This window comes from Rhipicephalus microplus, chromosome 8 (genome assembly GCF_043290135.1).
Source record: "Rhipicephalus microplus isolate Deutch F79 chromosome 8, USDA_Rmic, whole genome shotgun sequence".
Taxonomy (NCBI): domain Eukaryota; kingdom Metazoa; phylum Arthropoda; class Arachnida; order Ixodida; family Ixodidae; genus Rhipicephalus; species Rhipicephalus microplus.
The window spans coordinates 35,694,494-35,707,610 of NC_134707.1; the positions used below are offsets into that span (position 1 = coordinate 35,694,494).

The 13,117-nt window shown below is 44.1% G+C and overlaps 1 protein-coding gene across 1 annotated transcript in view; it reads left to right on the plus strand.

Moving 5' to 3' along the window:
• Positions 1-428: 428 nt before the first annotated feature.
• The window catches only part of LOC119165333 (neprilysin-1), a 73,854-nt gene continuing 61,165 nt past the window's right edge, over positions 429-13,117 (plus strand). The window contains exons 1-6 of the mRNA XM_075870189.1: positions 429-453; positions 2,380-2,427; positions 3,819-3,974; positions 7,247-7,449; positions 10,830-11,024; positions 11,267-11,356. Of these exons, the coding sequence (XP_075726304.1) occupies positions 429-453; positions 2,380-2,427; positions 3,819-3,974; positions 7,247-7,449; positions 10,830-11,024; positions 11,267-11,356 (717 nt within the window). The remainder of the gene's footprint in view (positions 454-2,379; positions 2,428-3,818; positions 3,975-7,246; positions 7,450-10,829; positions 11,025-11,266; positions 11,357-13,117) is intronic.

The following is a 13,117-nucleotide window of genomic DNA, read 5'->3' on the forward strand; positions in this document are numbered from 1 at the left end:
TTCAAGACGTGACTTTTTGTATTCAACCTCATTACAGATGGACCGTATCCAAAAGGCTCCTCCGATTATATTGTTCTGTTTTGTCTGCGCAGTCTTTGGGGCGTTGCTTCCTTACAGAACGAGTGAGTGCCGAAGATTCATGCAACTCAAAGTACTGATTTGCTATCTTGAGAGAAACGTGCACAGACTTCACTGAATGCGACACGACGTTTTTTTTTTCATTGTGTATGCAATAGTTGTATGTTCTACCAATACCTTCGTGCAAAGAGTAGCAGCGAGAATTTATGTTAAGTAAAAAATTAAGACGGGGGAGGGGACTGAAGGCTTAAAGCTTCATAGTACGTTACGAGGTAATGCTCCAGCATAGACCTTGTGTGCCCAAAGCGTAAGCCACTAGCGTTCTTAAGCCATAAGGGCCTCGTCAGACGATGGCCTTGAAAGACGTAGAGCGAGGTACGAAAACCCACGTGACATCTTAAAATCCAGAAAAAGATCGTGGTTCAAGCCAAAATCAAACGCAGTTATTTTTCTGGCAGCCAAAAAGTGAGTGTCATGCGGCCATGCCAGTGTGCAAATCCACTTTGGAAAAACAGACCCTATACAGTCGTCGTGTCTGCAAAAGAGTCACTTACATAGGCATGCGAACGGGGGGGGGGGGGGGGGCTGGTAGGCGTTGGTCCCTCCCCCCCTCCCATAGTCACATGAGAGGGGTTGCGCGAAACTGCCCCTTACATTGCCTTACATAGAAGGGGGAGGTACGATGAACCTTCCTCCCCCCCTCCCCTGAAGGCGAGCCGTGCGCGCGCGTTTTTCACGCTAACAGATGTAATCTTGCGGGTCAGTTGCGGTTGCACAGAATCGCAGCACGGCCTGCAAGGCGTGACGATTTGTTAAGTCTGGAGACCCTCGACAAACGGCTTATAACTATCATCGTCAGCAGCAATGGCCTTAACAAAAGTGTGCAGCAACTCACGCGACTTACCGATCCTCGATGATAATGCTGATGATAACGATGATAAGAGAACAGCTACAGCTAATGGTCGCCTTCTAGACGTCTTGGCGTATGAATAGGCGACCGTGAGAGAAATAGATAGAAATATATGTAATCAAATGCTGGAAAAGCTGGTCTGGCTTCTAACATTACATCCAGAGTTCTCGCAGTCAACGTTCAGGTGATACGCAGCCTCCTTGGCAAAGAATCGAGTACATGACCTCCTGCACAGCAGTTATTTTCCGCAGAAACAGAACCGATACTCCAGGGAGTTGCTATTTAGGCTTCAGTGAGTCCTAGTGCGCTTACCTAGAATAAAACAAATGTTTTGAGCACGTGCTGGGGATCTGAAACTCAGCTCTACGAGCCCACCGCAGTCAATAAATACAGTCCCGCAAGTGCCAGGACAGCAAAAAAGGTCGGAGTTGGACGGAGCAGGGGGGGGGGGGGGGGTCAATAGAACAAAACATTTGGTAGAGGCTAGGCCATTCTCAAATCCCATATATCGGTCATTTCCGAAGGATATTTGACCTCAGAGGATTCGAATAGCATACGAACAATAATAGGAAGAACGACTTAAACCTGGACATTTTCTTCCACAGCATGAGGTGCGCTACATAAAAAAAGCGGGGCGGGGGGCAAGGGCAGGTACCTCCTCGAAATGGTCATTTTTCGCGGATTATATGTCATGGGAAAATATTTTTCCGGGTGGAGGGGGGGGGGGCATGGCCTGCGTGTGCCACCCACCGGCTGCCTCACTGCTTGAGGCCTGTGACATATCCATAGCCTGCCCGAACAAGACGTCACTAATCGCAATAGGTCGGCCAATAATGCTAGTACAATTTAGCAACGTCACAAAAACGTTGTTGCAAAGTAATGAAAAAAGTATATAAAAATATATGGGAAGACAGTAAAGTGCATGCGGGCACGGGCTGCGTGTTTGAGAATTTTCATCTACATATAGACATGAGTCTCAGTGCTGATCAGAAATGTACAGAGCTCAACACGCCTGCCTAGAAATCTGGAGTGGCTCACTCGGTGCTCCACAGGCGGCGTACATACTGATGACACGTAGTTTCAGACGGCCCATGTGGGAGCAGGCATCGTTGGTAATCAGGCATGCTTAAACTTATTCTATTTCATATAATGTGTTATCGGTAAATGTCATCCATAGCCCGGGACCCGCTGTAACAGCGCTGAACTCAAGTTGTTGAATACTGCACAGCTACATTTAATGACACCATGTGCTTGCCATTCGTATTGCCTATATGTTCGGAGATAATGCTGCAGTTTAATATTACTGAACCGTCGCAGTGAGTTTCTGCTTGGTTTACTCCTTTTTTTTTTTGCATTGTCATGGCTTTTTGTTTGTGTGGTTCGTTTTGCAGGAATCACAGGCAAACAAATGTGCAAGTCCGAAGAATGTTACTCAAGAGGTATGTATATTAGATACACTACGGTAAATTAAAAAAAAAACAGTTGCCCGTTTTACAAATGTAGCACCATTGCCTGTTGTATTCAACTTTAAATGTGAAACCACAGACACATCTGCTTCACAGCAAAATGGATCATTTTTTACTACTTTAGTTTTTTACGCGCGCTTATATTTACGGTATCAACGTCTTTACAAGCTGCCTTCATCGAAATACGTAAGTCGTGGTTGGTAGTCGAACCTCCGATCTCCTGCTCAATAACATAACTTCAAAGTAATGAGCAACTCAGCGGCGGGTCCTGCCGACTTGAACTGCTTCTAATTTGCCACTTGATTAACTGCGAATGACACATTGCTGGTGTATTCCAACGGTGACCTAAAAGCAAGGAAATTATTACTCAAACTATCATTATGAGTCCCCGGCGGTTAAATTCGGGCGTTAAGCCACGTTCACATAGCAGTCGCATCTAGAAGGGCCGTATCGCGCCACAGCTGTATCAACCGTTTGCGTAGGTAGAGAACGCGTATGTTCACATTAATCTTTTCTGCATGGTACGTTTTTCTTTACAACGCGGCAATTACCACTCTCTATGTGCGATGCGTCCTTGCTATAATCACAGACAAGCATGACTCGCGTATTTGGTCGCGGGTGGGGCTGGTGTATCTAAAAGGCAACTGCGATGAGCGCTTCTAATAACGCACGTCTCGTCTGCTCTCTAAAGTCGTGGGCCCAACAACATTTGCGTCCCTTACGTTGCACACTTTACGATCAATAGACAAATGCGTGAACAAGCTCATAGCATCGCTTGCGTTTACGATAGCTATCCTTACCGTGTATCCGTACTTTGCGCACGTAGTCTGAACATGGCTTAGCAAGATACATTACCATGCCACGACCTCTTCATTGAGACGCCCCGCCGCGGTGGTCTAGAGGCTAAGGCACTTGGCTCCTGACCCGCTGGTCGTGGGATTCAATCCCGACTGCGGCTGCGTTTTCGGTCGAGGCGAAAATGCTGTAGGCCCGTGTGCTCAGATTCGGGTGCACGTTAAACAATTCAAGGTGGTCAAAATTTTTAGAGTCCTCTACTACGGCATATCTCATAATCATATGGTGGTTTTGGGACGTTAAACCCCACAAATAAATCAATCATTAATCTTTTTATTGAGGGGGGGGGCACTGTGTGGTTATTCCGTACAGTGCCCCCCACCTCATCATGCAACACGTTAACCTCCATTTAAGACATTGAATCGAAGGATAGTGCGTATTGTTACATTCTTCAAAACGAAATAGCCTAATTTCGCAAAGAAATTTTTTTTTATTAAATCAATTCTAATTTATCTTGCTGCCACTTTAGTACTTGCCTTGGCCCAGTTTCATTCTCTGTATTCCTGCAGGTGCTGCAATGGTTCGATCCATTGACTTCAGCGTCAATCCATGCGATGATTTCTATTCCTTCGCCTGTGGAGGTCTATACAATTCGCCCAACAAGAACGATCCTTCTCTGTATCCTTTACCAAGAATGTCGGCAAAAATTCAAGAAAATGTCAATGGTAATTCGTTGATTTAGAAGTATCTCTAATTTTCCGTTAGCCTACCAAATGCTTCAAAAGACCAAGATTTTGGTACGTGTACCCGTGGCTCCATTCCTCCTCAGAATGAGTGAAGCAAAAATCTTGATCGTGTATTTCCGTGATCATGACTTCACATATGTGTTGCTGTGTTATATTATTGATCAAGACGTCACTGTGACGTAATTTAACGTGGCGTCGCTGATGGCGTCGTCATCCTTCGGTAAAAAGGGAGTCGATTCGGGCAGCAGGGAAAAACCATGCTGGTTGTAACTGGAGCGTAAGCAGTTTTTGGGATGGGGGGTGGAGGGCACTATACACTCATAATCAAGTTCCGCTCAATCACCCAATTAGATGGCTATATCTATCAATTTAGATATAACCAGGAAACCAGACATTTTTTGTCTCGTTTCACGAATACAACCAGCATTTAACCAGGACCTGATTAAGAGCGTACCTTGATCTGATGTGGCAGTAGTGATGGAAAAACAATCATTCAGAGAAGCACTGAGAGTTGTCGGTCAGGCAGACGTGGTCGAGTGTCAATTTGTTCTTGGTTTACCTTGGCAAAAACAAAACAAAACAAAAAGAATTTTGAGAGGGGCGGGGGGCACGGGCTCAACGTACCACCTGCTGGCCAAGTCACTATAGTATGGGAAGCTTTCGGAGGGGGGGGGGGGAGTAAAAACAGTCCGCTGGTTTGAAAATACGGCTTTCGCCTTCGAGTCACGATAAATTATTGTATCGTAAATTGCCCAATAAATTGATGACTTTGGGTATTTCCATTGACTGAGGAAGTTGCTAAGGTCGTTTTGATCAGCCGGTCCCGTTACGAAACAGTTCTACTAGGACGAAGATTTCAGAATAACATGCCGGGAAAGTAACCAGTTTCTGTTCTTTTCGAATACAGCCCTATTTCGAGAGTTGCCCGACGTCAGCGAATCCCGGAGTGCCGAGGAGAAGGTCGCCGTAGCCTACCACGCTTGCACCAACAGCCGTACGTACAAATAAACAGCCTAGTTTGTGAAACGTGGAAACAGTTTATATCTACAAATCTCGCTAACGATCACGATACATTTAGGACAATCATGTGCCCGAATGGTTGAGAAACTGTGGTGATTATGAACTGAGGTGAACGGTGTAGACGTGTATTTTTTTCACTGGACGATGTACGTCGCTCTTGGTGCACTCTACCTTGATTTTTTGTGAAGAATGTAGCGGGAGGAAAACCCATTTCATTTAAATATTTATTGATTCACGAATCTGGAATTCAGCACGGAAGCCATAATAATTGAGTCAGTTGGATGCAGTACTAAAGATTAAACCGACAGTGGCTAAGTAAAAATGAACCCAGCACAATTTAATGAAAGCATTATTGAATGAATGAATGATTGAACGAATGAATATAGAAACGAATGAACGAACAAATGAATGAATGAATGAATGAATCTTTTTTGTCCTCTCACTGGCGAGAAAAAAAAACCATCAGAGTAAAAATAAACTGAGGAAAGCTTGGTTTACAAAGATGCCACCTATGTCTACACAGTGTGACAAAACAAAAACACTGTGCCCACCAAAAGTTGTAGCATATATTAGTGGGCATCCGGGCAAGCGTTACGTAAAAATGGATCTGTGACGACACAAATATTGAAAATACATATTACATTAGGATATTACCGCATAAGCTGTAAAAAATATATGCCAACGGAAGCGGAAATAATGCTAGGTAGCCTGGATTACCATACAAAGGCTGCTTAATTTGTAGGCTCCTTTTGGTGTGACTTTGTGCTTTTTTCTTGTAGAAATACTGGAATTCGTGTTGTCAGTGGCGAAAAAGCAGTGTGATTTTGTTCGTTTGGGGAGGGGGGGGGCGGGTTGTGGAGCATTATAATAATATATAGGAGTTAATGTCCGAAAACAAAAAAAAATATATATGATCATAAAAGACACCGTACTGGAATGCTCCGGGAAATTATGGTCACCCGGTGTTCATTAATATGCACTGACATTACGCAGCGTTACGATGATTACGCAGTACAGGGGACTTCGGCATTCTACCCCCATCGAAATGCGACCGTCGTGGCTGGAATCGAACCCAAGACCTTCAGGTCGGCAGCCGAGTACCGTAACTTTTACACCACGGCTGACGGATTTCAGTAATTATTGCCCGTTAATTTTCCGCACGTTAACTGGGTAAATAATATAACTCAAACGCATCCCCCGGTTCCGCGGCCAGCATACGCATATTTGAATGGTACAAAACTATAATTAATTCGTACATAATCGGACACAAATCATTATGCACGCAACACAATTCGGATGATTCTCGGAGAGCGCTGAGCGCGAAGCGCCGCACAAAAGCAGGCGACGCGTAAGAACGAAAACGGTGTTCGCGCACTACCAAAGGAAGACGTCGAAGTTTGCATTGTCATTGTTATCAAACACGAAAACTACGATGAAACGACAAAATGAACGTTTGCGGTTAAGTTCGGGTTAGCACGTTTTGGGTTACTCAAAGCACGGATCGTGCTTTGATCGAACAACGTCGTGAGGGGTGAAAATTGTGGCTCTTACACTGTTCTTATGCAAAGTAAGCACAAGATTTCCGTATTAAACAACTATGAAGAAGAAAGGGACGATAGAGAAACGCCGATTTGTGGCATGAAGTGACAGCGAAATCCTTACGGATTTCTCAGAAAGAAAAGCTTGTTCGCTGCCAAAACTTTCGTTTTGGCTGGGGATCAAACCCAGGACTAACGTCTTTCCAGGGTGGTTGTTTTAACTAATTGGCCACCCAGGAAACTAGCGATTGGCAGCACGAGGGCGAACTCGTCGGCAACTCGAAGCATACGGACACAAGTAATGCGATTCAGTTCTACAGAGACCCACCAGGTGGGAGAAGGTTAAGAAAAGAACAATAGGCAACCACCCATTTGTGGCATGAAGCCTCAAAAAAAAAAAATCCGACGCATTTCTCAGAAACAAAAGCATGTCAGTTGCCAAAAAATTTGTCCTGGTCTTGGGATTGAACCCGGAACCAGCGCCTTTCCGGGGCAGTCACTTTACCATTCTGAAGAAGGCAGTTTCAGTGTGTATAAGTACCCTATCAAAGTGTCCATTTATTTATAGTTTTCTAGATAGTTTCGATAATTTGGGATTTGGGTAAATTGGCTTGTTTTCCGGTTCCGCGAAATCCAAGTTAACGAGCTTTCACTGTAATGTCGCACTGTGTGTGTGTATCTTTAACATCGCAGAGATCAGCGAGGAGGAGGAGATAGAGGCAGTGAAGGCGGGACTTGCCATCAGAGGCTTCGAGTCGTGGCCTCTGATGATCGACAACACCACGGAATCGCACTTTGGAAACGTCACAGACGTGCTCCTGAATATAGGAATATGTAATGTTCTGAAATGTACTGTGAACGCGGACCCAGATGATGCCAGCATAAGCCGCCTGATGGTGAGTGTAAATGTTTATTTTTATTTTTTACATTCATGTACTTACATTTGTATTCATTATGATTCACTGTAAAAAAGAAAAGTGCCATTCGACTCTTCTTCGCTACATTTGTGAGTAACATGTATCAATGAGTAAGCATCGTGCCTCTTTATAGGGGCACGATCCTCAGTCATTTTTGAAGAGTAATCGTAGGATGACTTGTGGCGAGTCGTGGAATGCTGCAGTTTAGGCGAGTGATCACACGACTCTATTCGGTAGAATCATCGACCACTCGTTGAGAGTCGTGGAATGTCATCACAGGACTCCCCTTAGAGAAGAGTCATCACAGGACTACCTTAGAAAAGTCGTGGAATGCAGAAATGTTTCTTTAAAGAGACGCGCCAACTGTCTTTTTGCAGAGTCGCGCGTCCCACGAATTCCCTAATCAGTCAACGTTACTCCCTTTTGTCATTAATTCTGCTGTTCTTGTGCGCTTTACTAACAGCAGCAAAGCCGCAATGCAGGAACGAGTGACTGTGTGAATAAGGGAAAAGAAACTTGTGCTGTAGATTGTATCGATTGTAAACACTTCGTTGTATCCAGAGTTTCGTAATAGTTATGTCCGTTATGCCTAGATCGAAAATGAACTGTTTTATAATTTTAGTGTCGTATGGTGCGCCGCTGAGTGCTATTAAACAAGATCGTGATCAAAGTTCTCAACAACGATTGACTGCCTCCTGTAGCTCGCGTGAAGACGCCAATCCCGATGAAGGAATTTAAGGCTGATCATGTTTCATCGTGACCAAAACTGATCCTATGATACCGGTATGACATAGAAACCTCTTCGTGGGTTTTCTCAATAGATATTTTCTCATGGCTGAACAATAAAAAAACGTAAACGAAGATGCTAGTGGTCCTTACGCGACATCTGAAAGAACAGTGTTTCTCAAGATGAAGGTTTAGGAAGCTAGTTCAGTTCGATTGTGTCTGAATTTTTCGTGCGTGAGTGAGCTCTGCTGGTGGAAATAGAGAAAATTGGGGTTTGGTTTCTGTGGCTTGATGTTCCGGTCTAGTGTCCCATGTGGATGTTGCCATTCGAGAGGCTTCTAAAACCCAGTTCGGAAAGTGGCACATTCCCACGACGATAAGTCTGTCCTTAATTAACGATGAGACAACGCCTGCACGATATTGAGTCCACTGCTAGCATAAGTATGCGCCACGTTCCCCATCAGGGGAGCCAAGGTTCATCGCAGCATCCTTTCTCCCCCTTATGTCGAGTCCAAAAGACAACATGCTGCGCAATATATGAAGAAACGAAACTGAAGTAATAAAAAGCTTCCTGCAGTGAGCTGTCTCTGGTCTCTCGCTTTGCGGGAGTAAAGACGAGAATCAAATGGTGGTTGAAAAGCAACATCAGTGACCCTTGGCCGTCATTATCATCCAAAATAAATAAATAAACAAAAAGTGCGTTATTATCGCCGTATGTTTCTCGTCATTCTGGTGCTCTCAGTGACACAGCTTGGTGACTCGCGCGACGCCATTAGGGTGGGTTTCAATCGGTTCATACACGCAAAATATGTACGATAAATTTGTTGGCCTTAATCAAAACATACCCCTAGACGCACTTTTCATTGACTTTGAAAAAAGCATTCGATAAGGTGCCACATAAACGCTTGCTATCAAAACTTTCGCGACTTAACTTAGATGCTCTTGTTTTCCGTTGGATTAAGGTGTTTCTTGCTAACCGACAGCAATGCTGTGCAAGCGAATAATTCATCATGAACTGTCTTATCCGGAGTGCCACTAGGCACTGTATTGGTTCCACTGCTTTTACTAAATTACATCAAGGATCTCACCAGTAACATTTCTTCAAACACACGCCTGTTCACCGACGACTGCGTCATTTATCGCCCGATTATCGACGTCACTGATAACTTGGCACTAAAATTAGATAAATAGTTTAGTGAGTGGTTAATAATGGTGAACACTAGCAAAACATCTTTGGTTTCATTTAATAGACGGCATGACTTCCCGGCATTCAAATATTCTCTTAACGGCAGCGTCATCTCCTCAGAACCCAGTGCTAAATTCTTGGGTATTACTCTCCATAACGAGCTCACTTGACCTACTCACATTAACAATATTACTAATGCTGCTAACCGTACTTCGAGCTATCTTAAGCGAAATCTAACACATGCCTCTCCTTCGGTGAAAAAACTAGCTTATAAAACACTAATACAACCTAAATTAGAGTATGCTTGTTCCGTCTGGGATCCCCCTGAACGCGTTCTAACCGATATAATAGAATCAGTACAAATCCGAGTGGCGAGATTTATTTATTCTGATTAATTTTACAAGGCTTGTGTAACTAACCTAAAAAGAAGGCAGGTCTAACTACTTTTTGTACTCGGAGCGTAATCTCAAGGCTTTCATTCTTTCATGTATTTTTTCATGTCCTACTTAAGTGTTCTCCTATCAATCCAGCTCATCGCATCTCTCAACTCAGTAGCATTGATAATGCCGTACACCTTCCTCGTGCCCACACTGCCACGCATCTGCAATCATTCTTTGTGAAGACTGCAATCGGCTGGAACAATCTTCCCCCAGACATCATCTTTCACATCAGCCATGCTCACTTCAAGAACTCCACTGAGACACACATTGTAAACATTAACTAACTCGATTGTTTGTTTCTCCGACTCCTCATGTAAAACCCTGTGATGTGTGCAGGGTCCTTGAGGTATTTTCAATGAATAAATAAGTAAATACCAGTCGTGAATTGTCTCCTCCACTGCTTTACCATGGAGCCGCCCACTCGTTCTTCCTCGTCTCACGTGACCACCACGCGCGATCGACTGACTCGATTTCACTTCGTTTTGTGTGTTTTCAACTGCGCAAGGGGAGATAGCGTGTAGCCGAAAAGCACGCGTTTAAAATAGGCTATACACGCTTAGTGCTGTGATTGTACAAGTAAATTTAAGAAATGAGGGGCGTGGAGGAGATAGTACACCTGTCGGAATGGTAAATGTGAAAAAGAGACCACTCTCTCATCCTGGAACTCAGGGCCGTGAGGGGACCTTGAAACAATGACGGGATAGGTTGGTCTGTCTAAAAGTGTGGAGGAGAATTAGCGTCCCGCTCTTGTGTGATTATGGGGGGCTGAAATGAATGCCCCCCCCACACATACACATCATCCACACGCCTATTAGTGGTAGCTGTGAGTAAAGCTACCACTAAGTACAGTCCCAGTAGTACAGTGAGTACAGTCACACCACGAACATTTGTCACTGTGTTTTTGGAAAACATCTCCGGCACTCTAAGTGCAGGTATGTAGGTATTTGTGTTTAACCAGACCGAATTCGATGCAAGGAAGTCTTTCTTTTGCGCTCTTGTCGTTGCAGCTAGAAGTGGACACCACTGCGAACTACGATGTTTGCATGAAAGCACTGCTCCAAGAATTCCTTGAAACCAATGAAACTGCTTACATAGAATCGTTCTTAACGATGATAACGAAGATTATGGTACCGGACCTACCCGAAGAACAGCGCACAAAAATCGTTGAAGACCTGGCCGTTTTCTCAGTGAAGGAGATGAAGGTACAATCAAACTTTAATTCAATGAACCCGGATGTATCAAATTATCACTTACAACGAAGTGTACAAAATGCTTTGTCATTGATACAGTGCTGAGAATATATGCTTTTCACAAATTTTCTGATATAACAAAGCGTTTTTGTTGCAGATGTGACTTTTGAGAAAAAGAGGTCCGAGTGTAGTGCCATTATAGTTTTGTATATTTACAAAACCAGGGTGTGAGTAATTTGCACTTTCTCTTGCAGTTTCTGAAAAGCTTGATGAAGGGTACAGAAAATCTGAATACAACCACACTAATGGCAACTATTGGACAGTTTGAGAACATGTTAGATCAGGTGAGAAACGTTACTTAGGGTTCACATTACTTAATTAGCATTCACATTTGTTAGTTAGCGTTCACTCAGTGCAATCGCTAACGCTTGATCTTACTCTCATTCGCAGAAAAAAGAATTATGGCGTTGTGGGCATTTCACAACTGTACTTGCAGTCTGCACTCTAGGATATAGCTTGAAACACACAATGTTACACGCAAAGTCATTTCTTTTCTCTGGCACGGCTGAGCCATGCACCGAAAACGAAAGCTGGTTTAAAAGGCAATGTGCGCGGGACTCCATAGCACTATCGCGTATTACTGTTCATGCGAAAAAAAATTGAGAAAGATGCAAATGAAAAACTTGGAGGTCAAAGTTTTTTATTTGCATCTTGCTCGATCTTTCGGTCACGGACAAGCTTATGATCTTTCGCTCAAAAGAAACGACTCCAACGCCGACCCCGATGCCGACACCAAAATGTCTGTGAAATGAGCTCATCGGGACTATTACTTTAGTACGTTGAATATTCGTTGAAGAAAGCAGATGCAGATGTGCTAGCACACGCGAGAGGAACATACTTGTATGCGCGAATGAACTTCCATAAACCAAAGCTGCAATGAGATACCAAGCAAAAGAGCCAAGGACAAGATTGAAAGCGATGTAGCGATTCTTTAAAAAAAGATCGAAACTTGCAATGGTCAAAGAACGCTTCTAAACAGTGAAATGTAATTTTGGCGTTCTCGGGGCTCAAAACCGCGATAAACTTAGGGCATGCCGCTGAATAATGTTGGCCGCCAGCAGTTCATTTACGTGTTCTGAGTTAGGAGCACGAGGGTTTCTGCATTTTTCTCAGGACTATACTGAAATGTGTTGTATTTTGTGGTAGTCGAATCCATGGCATCATGCTTAGAAAGAGAATACGTTGTTCCCAAAGCTGTGCAGATGGATCTTACCTTAAAAGTATGCAAAATTTGGTTTCTTACAGTAATAGCGACCATTTAATGCAACGCAAAAAATGTCGTCAGGTTTAAATGTTCTTTGTGTTAGCTAAGAAAGTAAGCACTCTTGGATGAAGGATAATAATATAAGGTGTTCGTATACATTTTAAGTCCACTAGTTGCTGCATTCACCACAATGCGACAGGCTTCAAAGGTTATAAGGCACAGGATTGGAGAGGTGTGACCATAAAAATACATCTTTGTAGTGATAACGTCCAGTGTGCCTGATAAAATATTTGCGATACAGTGATCGAGAGAGTGGAGATTATTAAAAGGTTTGCTTGTCGCAGTCTAGCGCTGTTGGTTGGCTGTAATCTTAAGGAGCGTTTACACTAGAGCGACACGACGCTGACATGACCCCGACAAAGACACGAGGCAGACGCAAACCATCGGTCGACGAGTCGCCTGCCGACGAAGTCGCCAGACCCCATGATCACACTTGGCAGACGACGCCGATGACGCCTCAAAAGACAACATTTCATTGTAGTGTAACTTGATGAGAGACCGAAAACCCCAGCAAAACGCATCCGCAGATCTGTCGTCAGCGTGCCTTTGGGAGATCGGCGGCTGAGCGGAAATTCGGCCCATGTCATTGCTTCAAACGACCACACAGCGGGCAATCTCGGGGGAGTTAACAATGGCCCCTCCGGGGCTTCCGCGGCGTCTGTATAGGCAGCTAGAACACCCAACGCTAGTCTTTTCTTCGCTACCCTATTGTGTATCCCCAACCCCGTCCCTCGTTGCCATGGATTATGGAGGGGGCTTCGCAGCTTAGCCGGAGAGGGCA